This window comes from Mobula birostris, chromosome 4 (genome assembly GCF_030028105.1).
Source record: "Mobula birostris isolate sMobBir1 chromosome 4, sMobBir1.hap1, whole genome shotgun sequence".
Lineage (NCBI taxonomy): Eukaryota > Metazoa > Chordata > Chondrichthyes > Myliobatiformes > Myliobatidae > Mobula > Mobula birostris.
Window position 1 is genome coordinate 143853140 of NC_092373.1, and position 14148 is coordinate 143867287.

At 44.2% G+C, this 14148-nt stretch overlaps 1 protein-coding gene across 7 annotated transcripts in view; it reads left to right on the forward strand.

Moving 5' to 3' along the window:
- Window positions 1-14148, forward strand: part of inpp4b (inositol polyphosphate-4-phosphatase type II B) — an 813686-nt gene that overhangs the window by 491146 nt on the left and 308392 nt on the right. For 6 of the 7 annotated variants that reach the window (XM_072256187.1, XM_072256173.1, XM_072256177.1 and 3 more), the window contains one exon: window positions 7632-7748. In XM_072256187.1, coding sequence (XP_072112288.1) covers window positions 7632-7748 — 117 coding nt within the window. Of the gene's footprint in view, window positions 1-7631; window positions 7749-11208; window positions 11331-14148 lie in introns of those variants that run through there. The other variant, XM_072256182.1, reaches the window with a different exon arrangement.

The window sequence follows — 14148 nt, forward strand, 5'->3', positions numbered from 1 at the left end:
TGAAAGAGACAGAAGGCCATGGAAGAAAGAAAAAGGGGGGAGGAGCACCAGAGGGAGGAAATGGGTGGGCAAGAAGATAAGGTGAGGGAGGGAAAAGAGGATGTGAAATGGTGAAGGGGGGAGTTGGGGGCCATTACCGGAAGTTTGAGAAATCGATGTTAACGCCATCAGGTTGGAGGCTACCCAAACGGAACATAAGGTGTTGCTCCTTCAACCTAAGTGCGGCCTCATCATGACAGTGGAGGAAGCCATGGATTGACATAACGGAATGAGAATGGGATGTGGTATTAAAATGGGTGGCCACAGGGAGACCCTGCTTGTTCTGGCAGATGGAGCGTAGATGCATGGCGAAGCGGTTTCCCAGTCTATGTCAGGTCTCACCGATATACAGGAGGCCACACTGGGAGCACCGAACACAATAAATGACCCCAACAGACTCACAGGTGAAGTGTTGCCTCACTTGGAAGGACTGTTTAGAGCCCTGAATGGAAGTGAAGGAGGAAGTGTAGGGGTGGGTGTAGTACCTGTTCCGCTTGCAAGGATATGTGCCAGGAGGGAGACGAGTGGGGAGGAAAGAATGGATAAGGAAGTTGCGTGGGGAGTGATCCCTGTGGAAAGCAGAAAGTGGAGTGGGGGTTGGAAAAGATGTACTTGGTGGTGGGATCCCGCTGGAGGTGGCGAAAGTTTCAGAGAATTATGTGCTGGATACGGAGGCTGGTGAGGTGGTAGGTGAGGACAAGAGGAACCCTATCCCTGGTAGGGTGGCAGGAGGATGGGGTAAAAGCAGACATGCGTGAAATGGAGGTGATGCGTTTGAGAGCAGCGTTGATGGTGGAGGAAAGGAAGCCCCTTTCTTTGAGGGAGGAGGACATCTCCTTCAGTCTAGAATGAAAAGCCTTATCCTGAGAGCAGATGCGGTGGAGACGGAGGAATTGAGAAAAGGTGATGACGTTTTTACAAGTAGCAGGGTGGGACAAGGTATAGTCCAGGTAGCTGTGAGAGTTTGTAGGTTTGTAATAGACATCAGTAGATAAGCTGTCTCCGGAGAAAGAGACAGTGAGATCGAGGAGGGAAGGGAAATGTCGGAAATGGACCGGGTGAATTTGAGGGCAGGGTGGAAGTTGAAGGCAAAGTGGTTGAAGTCGACGAGTTCAGCATGGGTGCAGGAAGCAGCACCAATGAAGTCGTCGATGTAGCGTAGGAAAAGTGCAGGACGGTCACTGGTATCAGCTTAGAATGTAGACTGTTCCAATTAGCTGAAAAACGGGCAAGCATAGCTGGGACCCATATGAGTGCACCTGGCTACCCCATTTGTTTGAAGGAAGTGGGAGGAGCCAAAGGAGAAGTTATTCAGAGGGAGGACAAGTTCCGCTTGGTGGAGGAGATCTAGTTAGGTCTCGTGTCCAGAGAAAAGCAGAGAGCTTTGAGGCTGTCTGGTGGGGCATGGAGGTATATAGGGACTGAACATCCACAGTGAAACTAAGATGATGGTGGCCAGGGAACCTGAAATCCTTGAAAAGATGAAGAGTATGTGAGGTGTCACAGATGTAGGTAAGAAGGGACTCAACTAGAAGGGATAAAACAGAGTTGAGAGATGTAGATATGAGTTCAGTGGGGCAGGAACAAGCTGAAACAATGGGTCTACCTGGACAAGCAGGTTTGTGGATCTTGGTTAGGACATAGAAATGGGAGGTGCAGGGTGCGAGAACTATGAAGTTGAGGGTGGTGGATGGGAGATTCCCAGAGTAATAAGGTTGGTGATGGTGTGGGAGGCAATGGCCTGGTGTTCCTCAGTGGGGTCCTGTTCGAGGGGAAAGTAAGAGGAGGTGTCTGAGAGTTGCCGCTGGGCCTCAGCAAGGTAGAGGTCAGTACGCCAGATTACTACCCCACCTCCCTTATCTGCGGGTTTGATGGTGAGGTTTGGATTGCCACGGAGGGAGTGGAAAGCTGAGCGTTTAGAAGGAGTGAGGCTGGAACAGGAGAGAGGAGTGTTCCTGAATGGTAATGAGGGAGGAGGTGTAGGGGCAGATGTAACACTTGTTTTGCTTGCAAGGGTAAGTGCCAGGAGGGAGATTAGTGGGGAGGATCAGTCCCTAAACAGCCCTTCCAGGTGAGGCAACACTTCACCTGTGAGTCTGTTGGAGTCATCTATGGTATCCAGTGCTCCCCGTGTGTGGCCTGCTGTATATCGGTGAGACCCAACGTAGATTGGGAGACCACTTCGCCGAGCATCTATGCTCCGTCAGCCAGAACAAGCGGGATCTCCCAGTGGCCACCCATTTTAATTCCACTTCCCATTCCCATTCCAACATGGCCATCCATAGCTTCCTCCACTGTCATGATGAGGCCACACTTAGGCTGGAGGAACAACACCTTATGTTCCGTTTGGGTAGCCTCCAACGTGATGGTATGAACATCGATTTCTCAAACTTCTGGTAATTCCCCCAGTTCACAATTTCTCATCCCCTTTCCCCTCCCTCACCTTATCTCCTTGCCCACCCATCACCTCCCTCTGGTGCTCCTCCCCCCTTTTTCTTTTTTCCATGGCCTTCTGTCTCTTTCACCAATCAGCTTCCCAGATCTTTACTTCATCCCGCCCCCTCCAGGTTTCACCTATCACCAGGTGTTTCTACCTCTTCCCCTCCCACCTTTTAAATCTGCTTCTCAGCTTTTTCCCTCCAGTCCTGCCGAAGGGTCTTGGCCCAAAGCATTAACTGTACTTTTTTCCACAGATGCTGCCTGGCCTTCTGAGTTCCTCCTGCATTTTGTTTGTGTTGCTCAGATTTCCAGCACCTGCTGATTTTCTCATGTTTATATCCGTACTGTAATTGATGTACTTATTTTTCCCTATATTATCATGTCTTGCATTGCACTGTTGCTACTAATTCAGCAGATTTCACAAAATATTCCAGTGATATTGAACCTGATACTGATTCCGATCTTTTCATAGTGTTTTGAATAAGCTGGACTCTCACTTCCAGTAAGTAGATTGAACATGCATATGAGCAGTAATAGAAGATATCAGATGGTCACAGTACTAGATTTGACAGGTTTACCCATGACCATACATGTGGAGGTTGAAAAGCCTCTATGTTATGACACCAGGAGATAATGCAGGCATTTTATCCCAAGTCCAAGATTTAGCACTTTTTGGAGATGACGAGTAAGGGGAGAAAAAGGCGTTAGCAACAGCGCATCAATTCAAGCTGTCACAATGATTCTAACATCCATTGTAAGGTTTGCACATTTTCCCCATGACTGCATGAGGTTTCCCTAGCTGCTCCCATTCCCTTCTGCATCTCAAAGGCAATCTGGTTGATGCATTGGTTGGCTGATGTAAGCTGCTCCCAGTTTATGTAGCTGGTGAGAGTACCAAAGTGGAATTGATTAGTCTCTGGGTGAGAGCAGATTACACGGAAAGAAGTGGGGGAGTGGGACTAATGGCAGTGTGTCAGAGAAAGAATGAACTCAGTGGGGTGATGGCTCACCTCCTGTAAAAAATACAATGTGAGAAGTCAACATTGGGAACATGATGAAACAAAAGCTTTGAAAAGATTTCTGCATTCTTTGGTAAAAACCATTAAATTAAACCAAGTTACTTCATTTCTTACAAGTGATGCTTCCAACCAAATAATTTGATTACTTATCAGTTATTGTGTGCATCCACTGTCAATTTTTTTCTGCTAATAAATGTGTGGAATTCTGCCTCGGCATTACTTGAACTTGCAGCCTTGTAAATAGTTAGTACACACACAAAAGTATAATGCAACATTACCTTTGCATGAAAATAGTGGTTTCAGAATAAGTCTTTAACGCTGCGTCCATTTATAGTTCATCTGCTGAGATAAGGAATAATTGAGTCATATAGATAAGGAAGTAACTTGTTCAACAGACTGTCACTGCTGAATTAGCAGACCACAGCTACTCAAGAACACAAAAGACTGAGTGTTATTATCCTAAGAAAGGGAAGCTTGTGCACAATCTTCTCTGCAAATGGTTACATTGCATTTGATGCTGAGGAGTGCAGCTCTGGATATCAGGTGAGGATAAAAATTGAGCTCAGTAGTGATTTCGCTTTGGTTGGACAGTGTTTTGATACTCACTATCAGCATCCACATACAAAACAAAGGGAAGTTAGCTGAGACACCAGAGGATGTAATGGTTCTGTGAAACTGCCTCTGAGGAATGGAGGAGAGAGGGGCCAGGCAAAAACTGATAGAAAAAGAATACTGAACATGAATCTTGAAATTGTAAATAAATCACTATGATGATAAGTGGCGTATCAATTTGTCTATTTAACAAAGGACCTGATGGATGAAATTTAGATGGATTTTATGCACTGCAAATTCATTTTGTGAATTTGACCTCATCTGCATATTATGTAAATATTAAAACTGGGATTTACTTTCCATGGAGTAAAACTCCACTGACCACTCTGAAGATATTCTGCCAGATTTTCTAGTGAACCTGTTACACCCTGTCCATATTGTTTCTTCCAGCTTGGTCCCTGGATTTAATTTCCAATGGAAAGTCACTACCTTCTGATGGGCAAGACCTTGAGCAATGCTGGTCTCTCTGAAGCAGGCCTCCATCCCTGCCTCTGAGTTGCTTTGACAGCTAGTCAGGCTTTTAGTTTAAGTGTAAGGGGGTTTCATCTCTTATGTTACTGCATAGGCTAATTAAAATGGCTTCCTTGTTATGTTATACTTGGGAATGCTTCTTTGTTATGTTAAATGCTGAGAAAGTCCTCCCGCTAGCAGTTTGTTGAATCACGTTACTGATAAGACGATGTTATGAACCAATTGCGATAGTTGTTATGTTTTTGGTGTATCTGTAAGATATAGTATGCGCGGGGTTTTGGGGGAGAAGGCGGGAGAGAGAGACAGAGGATGGACCAGGTGCTGTGATGTCCGCTAATGGGGTCGGACCCTGAGGAGGGCGTTTGGTGAGGAGATGGAGACGGACTTGTGTGGAGCGTCTGGTCGACCACCATTGTTGGTCCCAGGCGGCTGGTCGAGGTGGTCCGGGGGGGGGGGGGGAGGTCGCAGGGTGAAGAAGAAGGGTCCTGAGCTCCAACTGTTTGTGCATGAAGAGATTGAACTTTGATAAGTGCGGTGCCTTTTATTTTCCTTTTATATTTTATTCTCCATTAATTATATAGTTCCGGTTGAGTCAGTAGTGAAGAAGGCGAATGCAATGTTGGCATTCATTTCTAGAAGAATAGAGTATAGGAGCAGGGATGTGATGTTGAGGCTCTATAAGGCACTGGTGAGACCTCACTTGGAGTACTGTGGGCAGTTTTGGTCTCCTTATTTAAGAAAGGATGTGCTGACATTGGGGAGGGTACAGAGAAGATTCACTAGAATGATTCTGGGAATGAGAGGGTTAGCATATGAGGAACGTTTGTCCGCTCTTGGACTGTATTCCTTGGAGTTTCGAAGAATGAGGGGAGACCTTTTAGAAACATTTCAAATGTTGAAAGGCATGGACAGAGTGGATGTGGCAAAGCTGTTTCCCATGATGGGGGAGTCTAGTACGAGAGGGCATGACTTAAGGATTGAAGGGCGCCCATTCAGAACAGAATTGCGAAGAAATTTTTTTAGCCAGAGGGTGGTGAATCTATGGAATTTGTTGCCAATGGCAGCAGTGGAGGCCAAGTCATTGGGTGTATTTAAGGCAGAGATTGATAGGTATCTGAGTAGCCAGGGCATCAAAGGTTATGGTGAAAAGGCGGGGGAGTGGGTCTAAATGGGAGAATGGATCAGCTCATGATAAAATGGCGGAGCAGACTCGATGGGCCGAATGGCCGACTTCCGCTCCTTTGTCTTATGGTCTTATGGTCTTATGGTCTTAATATCTATAAACTGTAAATCCTTTAAATCGTATCTGGTGTATTGTCTGTTATTTGGGCGGGGTGGGGTACATCACACAGCATCCACACAAGCTAATTACCCAGTTTGGCAGGGCCGAGGGCTGTTTCCCTAGACGACATTGATCCAAGCGACCCTGAGGGTTATGGAAACATTACCAGGTATTAGCAACCTGAACCTCCGGGTTGTTTTGTTTTGAGAGCATGGCCTGCCTCCCTGTTCATACAGGAGGCATGAACATCCAATAATGAATGAGGTTTTGTTTACTTCACCTAAAACAAATTCCAAGTCCTAAACCTAAGGCAGACAAAGGTCTTTTCACAGGCAACGGCCGGCTAGGCTAGGGTAATGCCAGGCACTCCCAACAGGCAGACTTTGTTGTCGTATGCGTCCAAGCTACAGGTGATTAATGGGTTCTCCTCCGAGCCTCTGGGGAGTGAAGCTGAAATCCTTGCTGAAGAAAGCAAATACAGTGAATGTGGTTCTGTGACAAGCCTTCAAGCATATCACAGGGATCCTGTTTAAAATCAGACGGACTTTGTTTGATATTTTTGTAAAATAAAAATTTAGAGCTATGCTGCTCTGACCCAGAGTTGATGCGAACAGGAGATGGTAAGGAAAGTGGTGGTTCTAAGTTGTGCTGGTGTACTGAATGCTGTGGTGAGATCAGTGCCATGGTGCAGTGCACCTAGCATTGGCACATATTGAGTTGGAAGCTTAGCATACCAGCTTAGGTGCCAACTTCCAAACAGGAAAGCTGGTGAATGCTATTAATTTGAGCGTAGTTGCGAGTTCAACATCAAAGATCTGGCCAGTGGGCAAAAGTAAATGAGGGAGGCTGGCCAGAAAAGGGCGATTCTCTCGGGCATTGTAGCTCAGACCAGGAAGTCAGTTTTGTTTGTGGTCGCTGTCCAACAACTTTCTGTTGCATGTGAGTGCAAGCTGTTGTGCTGTGCATATCTATAGGAAGTGCTTTCATTTGCATTTAAACCAGTGGGTGTATTTTGCATAGCCAGAGGATGACCTGCATGAGGATGTATTTAAAATGAACTCTACACCCAGTTTTATGATATGCTGGCACTCAGCTTCAGATGTGCTGAAATTGAAACTGAAATATCGGTATGGTAACTACCCTAATGGCCACTTGCCTTGAGATTTTTGCCAGTTAGATGTCATACTCCACTTACTGATCCTTCAGAGAAAGTGAGCTGAACTTCTAACTATAGAGCTAAGCCCCTTTTCACCAGGCTTTATAATTAGAGTGACATCTGCACCAGCAACAGGCAGAAACGCACAGTGGGTGCAGTTGAATTCTAATATCAACATTCCTCTTAAGTATAGAGGAAACTTAGCATGATGGAATATCTCTTCTGAAGACTGAGATCGATACTGCAGTGACAAAATCACTCTTTCAGTAAGGAAGTCAGTGGGTTTGTTTTAAATATATGATGTAAAGTGTATATATAAAAAACATTGAAGAAAATGTCAGTTAGGGGCACAATCAATGAAGGGAACCGGAAAACACTTGGCACACAGTTGTTTTGATTAATGGTGTGTTTCTGGCTGGCTGTGAAACAATAATGATGAGAGGCAATACTGTTAATACTGAACAGTTTTCCTTGATTTATCTACTTTTTATTGAGTTGCAATTTTTACCGGCTCATTTTTATTTTTGATTCATGTATTTGTCATTTCTTTTTATATGACCCTGCACACAGCTGTTAGCATACTGAGACAGGCCTGTTTGCTTGTGGCACACAGGGAACAAGGGATCCAGTGTTTTTGACTGGTGCTACCTTCCCACCGGGCTATCCCATTTATGAAGAGACACGGGTGAAATTAACCGTCTACGATGTCAAAGAGAAGTCCCAAGAAACCGTGAGTATCTAACTATTTTTGTATTAAATGTGCATCTTCAATGTACTTAGAAAATCAGAGCCTGAAAGATTAAAATATTTTTGAAAGCATTCAGGCAGATTCTGAATATGTGCCTATTCAGTTGGTAGCTTCACCTCTGCAGTAAGTAAACAGATCATAGTATATCTGGAATAGCACATCCAACGAGAGGTAATTCATATTTTGTCTCCGTGGTGATCCTTTGTACTTTATATTGTGCAGCTGCCTTGTCAAGCATTAGTAATTGTATCACAAATCCATATGAAAGATTCAGATGTTCTCTGATTAAGAAGAAATTTGAAAGTGGCCACATTTCATTTTAAAATATTTACACCATCCTTCTTATCGTAAATCTAAAGAGAAATTTTCAGGGGTTCCAGTTTGATGAATGAGACTGCATCACATTTGAGACATGGTTACAAAGCAGTTGTGTCTTTCTTGAGGTGAAGCTTCTTAAAGATGAGCTTTATATGTTACGTGTACCTCAAAGCATGCAGTGAAATGAGTTGTTTGCGTCAAATCAAATCATCGAGGATTGTGCTGGACAGCAAGGAAGAGTCGCCACGCATCGTTAAATGCCCAATACACACTAACCCTAACCGTGCATCTTTGGAATGTGGGAGGAAATTGGAGCACTTGGAGGAGACCCACATGGTCATGGGGAGAGCGTACAAACTCCTCGCAGACAGCGTGGGAACCGAACCGCGATCTTACATCTAATCACTACGCTACCATGCTGCTTTTTGTTTAAAATATCTTTGCCTGGAAATTAAGGTACACTCTTTCTTTGGGGGTGTTTCATAAACAGATAGGACCCAGTCAGGTGACTTCTAAAATTAGAGAATTGGCAAAAATAACCTATTGGAGCGGCAGAAGAGGCAGCCATGGAGGAGAATGAAAGCATGGGGGAGGGGGCACGTGCATTGTCAGTGTGCCTGGCTGGATTCCTCCCTCCACTACTCCTTTCCATGCCAATTGAGTTTCATGGCCAGAGTAGTGCTGCATGGTTTTATTATGCTGACAGGGCTGGTGCAACCACAGTATGTGTGTATACATTGAAAGGATGCTGAAAGTTATGTGGGCAGCCAGCAAAGTTGTTAAGAATTTGCTTATGAATAAAAAGTGAGGCTACTGGAGGCAGATGTCAGTACATTGACAGCACAGTGGAGACCCTTCAAACGATGCTTCTTTGGCCATCTGTGGCAGGACTTTCACCGTAACCTTGGAAATTGGAAATGTGTGCTGGATGATGTCATGACAGGCTGGCATGTATCATGCAGGGACGTATTCAATTGATCCATATAAAGTGTTGGAGGAGCTCAGCAGGTCAGGCAGCATCTATGGAGAGAAATGGACAGTTGATCTTTCAGATCACTATCCTTTATCTGAATTCCAGCACTTTGTGCGTTGCTCCAGATTCCAGCCATTATAATCTCATCATTCTTCAATTCATCAACTGCCTGTAATTGATTTAATTTCTGCCTTCAAATTAGACCCACCCTCTCTTGTTTCCTATGTGTATATCTTGCATAAATGTCGTGTTGCACATGTTCCAGTACAACTAGAACTATTTCAAATCATCAGGCCAATTCACCCTACCCTTGTTTGCACAAGATTATGCATGCATCTGATAATATCCGCAATGTGTACAACACCAATTTTTGGCTTCCTGGTAGAAACTGGAGCAATAATGTGTAACCTTTGCTCTTTCTTTTAATCAGTAAAACCAAGTGCAAACCCCACAGCATGTTTCTGAATGAAAGACTATCGGCTGGTACATTGATGTAATTTTGTCTGCATGTGCCTGTCAGAATTTTGAATGATAATAATGCAAATTTGTTGCATTATTAGTGGCTCTTAGAATGCTTACAGCACATTTTAACAAACAAGCACGGCACAGTTAAGTTGGATCTCTGTCTGCCTGAAGACACATGTCCTTCCACCCCTCCATTCCAGGCTTACAGGTTGCTGTACTGTGACTGCCTGGAAACAATTCTTTAAGGCTGTGACTTGCTTCTCATGAATCTAGAAGTACAGAACACAGCAGCTGTGATCTCTCTGAACAGCTGACATCTGGAACGGTGCAGGTTGTGTGTTAATACTGTAATCAGGATGAAAACCACCCTAATTTTGTGGTAATTATTTCCAATTTCACTGTGTCTGGGGTGTGGTGGAGTGAATGGAATTCCCCCATTGGAATTAACATAAACCAAGGAAGCGGACAAAATAAGGGTGAAATCCAATTATTGTGCATTAAGATGCCTATGGTATTTGTAATTAGAATGCATAATTTTCATCACATTGAAGGATTAAATATCTGCTGTGCTATAAATTTCAGGAAGCTGCTGGTCAAAAGCAGTGTGAAGTGAATAAACAGCCTGTTTATTACTGGATAGAGTCTGAAATTGGGTGACAATCTTGCTTAAAAATTTGCAGATGTACAAAAAGGATAAGGAAGAGATGCAGAAGGGAAATAAAGTTAATATTTCAGATTGACAATCCCTTGTCAGAACTGGGAAAGAGAGAGAGAGAAAAGTCTTAAGTTCTGGGGTGGTTGGGTGAGGGAAGAAGGCCAAAATCGCTGAAAGGGCGAGGCCACGGTTGTGATAAGGATAAGCTATTTCTGAAATCATCTGATTGATAGGTTATTGAGGAAAGTTAGAGAGCGAACATGAATAAAGGAATTTTAAATGCTGGGATGCAGCTAATACTGTAGTTCTGCAACTAACACTGTACAACTCTCGTTGTCCTCGTTAACCTATGATCTCTAGATAGCTTCATCCGCAGCTTTTCGTGTAGGCAACCCAGGACGTAACCAATCAGTGATATTACATTATCTTTTACTTCTTAACCCATCCTTTCTAACTTCTCTCAATGTCTCTCTCTTTCTTATCTCTGATAATGGGTCTTCAATCTGAAACATCAGCTCTGATTCATTTTCTCAGATGCTGTCTGATCTACTAAGGATTTCCAGCACCTCTACCTTTATTTCATATTTCCAGCCCCTCTGTCTTCTGATTTTCATTTACTAGGTTAAGCGATGTTGCTGATTGGTGTCACCAAGTTTCTAATATTGCCACATGGGTTGCTGAGGGTACTACAGGTTAATGGGTCTCCGAGAGAGCTATCCATTTACCTTCATTTGGCTTTCATGATTCTGAAGTCTATCAGCACTGATTGTAAATTAGCATCGACTATACTATTTTTGTTCCATTACCTCAGTTGGCCATTTTGCATCTCAATTATTTAGTTAGATCATCTTTACATTAAAGAGTATGGCTACTATATTAGAAGGAATTCCTTCTCGTGGCTTTGCCTTGAAAACCATTATTATATTAGTTTTGCTGTTTTGTAACAATTTTAAATGGTCACTTCATTAGGCAATATATCTGTTACAGCTGCTAGCTTATTTCTGAGACTGTATGGTGTCCAAAGTTATTGGTACGACAACTATCTCCAGCCAAAGGAACACTGTTCAACACTCTAACAAGAAGACAATCATATTGGATAGGAACAGACTGATTAGTCAATCTCCGGACAATCTCACACTTAGAAACCTAAGAGGTAAGGGATGGCATTTACAGTGTTTTAGCCATGATTGTTCAAAGCTAATGGTTCAGGGAATGTTCCATTTTTGTTATTAAATTGAAAATTTGACTCCATTACATGAAGGTTGCTGAGAGAAACTAGAAAAAAATGGATCTGGTTGTCTAACACTGATTGTGAGGGAGGATATTTAAATCTAATTTTGGATGAAGTTACTAAGCATTCAAGATATATTCCATAAGTACTCAATTAGGACACGTATAGATAAATTTAAAGTTCGCAGAATTAAAATAAAATTACTGACCTGATTAGAAAATTGTTCAGGAGATAAAAGAAATATAATTGGTGCATTACAATCTGGGATGCTTCAGCTACTAATACATGAGATAACATGGTAGGAAGCAATGCATTCAAGTGTTTACTAATGACAAAATAGTGTCCCATAGAACTATAGTAACTGGAGTTCATCTTGTATTCCGTGTGGGTAGCCTCCAACCTGATGGCATGAACATCGATTTCTTGAACCTCCGGAAATGCCCACCCCCACTTCACCAATCCCCATTCCCATTTACCTTTCTCACCTTATCTCTTCACCTGCCCATTATCTCCCTCTGCTGTTCCTCCCCCTTTTCTTTCTTCCATGGCCTTCTGTCCTTTCCTATCAGATTCCCCCTTCTCCATCCCTGCACTGTATCTCTTTCACCAATCATCTTCCCAGCTCCTTACTTCACCTCTCCTCCCCTCCTTCCCACCCCCCTGGTTTCATCTTTGACCTCGTGTTTCTTCCTCCCCTCTCCCCCCAGGTTAGGGAGCATCTATGAAAATGAATAAATGTTTTAGGCCGATACCCTTCATCAAGCTTGGAAAGGAAGGACGGAGAAGCCAGAAAAGAAGATGGGGGAAGGGAAGGAGGACAAGCTAAAAGGTGATAGGTGAAACTAGGTGGGTGGGGGAGGGGTGGTGGAGTAAGAAGCTGGGAGGTGATGGGTGGAAAAGATAAAGGGCGGGAGAAGAAGGAATCTGATAAGAGAGAAGAGTGGACTGTGGGAGAAAGGGAAGGAGGAGGGGCATCGGCGGAGGAGATAGGCAGGTGAGGAGAAGAGTAAAGGTAAGAGGGGGCCTGAGAGAGAAGTGGAAGAAGAGCAAAGCGGGAGAGGGAAAAATTGCCGTGTTAGAGAAATGGGTGTTCATGCCATCCGGTTGGAGGCTACCGAGACGGAGTTTCTCCTCCAACTTGAGAGTGACCTCAATGTGGCAGTAGAGGAGGTCGTGGGCTGACATGTCAGAATGGGAATGGGGATTGGAATTCAAGTGGTTGGCCACAAGGAAATCCTGCTTTTTATTGATGGAGTGAAGGTGCTTGACAAAATAGTCTCCCAATCTACATTGAGTCTCACCAATGTATATGAAACCACATCAGGAGCATCGGATACAGTAGACAACCACAACAGATTTGCATATGAAGTGTTGCCTCACCAAGCAGTGGACAGTTGAGGGAGGGGATAAAGATATGTTTGGTGGTATGTTCTAAATTGAAGATGGTGGAAGTTGCGGAGAGTCATGTGCTGGTTGCGGAGCCCTTGGGTGGTAGGTGAAGACAAGCAGAACTCTAACCCTGTTAAGGCGGCTGAAAGATGGGGTGAGGGTGCATGTCCGGGAAATGGAGGAGATACAGTTGAGGGCAGCATCAATTGTAGAGAAAGGGAAACCCCGTTCATTGAAGAAGGAGGACATTTCTGATGTCATAGAACATAAAACGTAAAATAGTACAGCACAGTATAGGCCTTTCGGCCCACAACGTTGTGCCGACCTTAAACCCTGCCTCCCATATAACACCCCCCCCAACCTTAAGTTCCTCTATACACCTGTCTAGTAGTCTCTTAAATTTCACTAGTGCATCTGCCTCCACCACTGACTCAGGCAGCGCATTCCACGCACCAACCACTCTCATTACCTCACGACTCTTAAACTCTATCCCTCGACTTATAAAAGCTAACACCCCATAAGCTTTCTTAACTACCCTATCTACCTGTGAGGCAACTTTCAGGGATCTGTGGACATGTACCCCCAGATCCCTCTGCTCCTCCACACTACCAAGTATCCTGCCATTTACTTTGTACTCTGCCTTGGAGTTTGTCCTTCCAAAGTGTACCACCTCACACTTCTCAGGGTTGAACTCCACCTGTCACTTCTCAGCCCACTTTTGCATCCTGTCATTGTCTCTCTACAACCTTCGACAATCCTCTACACTATCCACAACACCACCAACCTTTGTGTCGTCTACAAACTTGCCAACCCACCCTTCTACCCCCACATCCAGGTCGTTAATAAAAATCACGAAAAGTAGAGGTCCCAGAACTGATCCTTGTGACACCCCTAGTCACAACCCTCCAATCTGAATGTACTCCCTCCGCCACGACCCTCTGCCTTCTGCAGGCAAGCCAATTCTGAATCCACCTGCCAAACTTCCCTGGATCCCATGCCTTCTGACTTTCTGACTAAACCTACTGTGTGGAACTTGTCAAATGCCTTACTAAAATCCATGTCGATCACATCCACTGCACTACCTTCATCTATATGCCTGGTCACCTCCTCAAAGACCTCTATCAGTCTTGTTAGACATGATCTGCCCTTCACAAAGCCATGCTGACGTAAGGCTCACTGGTCTATAATTACCCGGACTATCCCTACTACCTTTTTTGAACAAGGGGACAACATTCGCCTCCCTCTAGTCCTCAGGTACCATTCCCGTGGACAATGAGGACATAAAGATCCTAGCCAGGGGCTCAGCAATCTCTTCCCTTGCCTCGTGGAGCAGCTTGGGGAATATTCCATC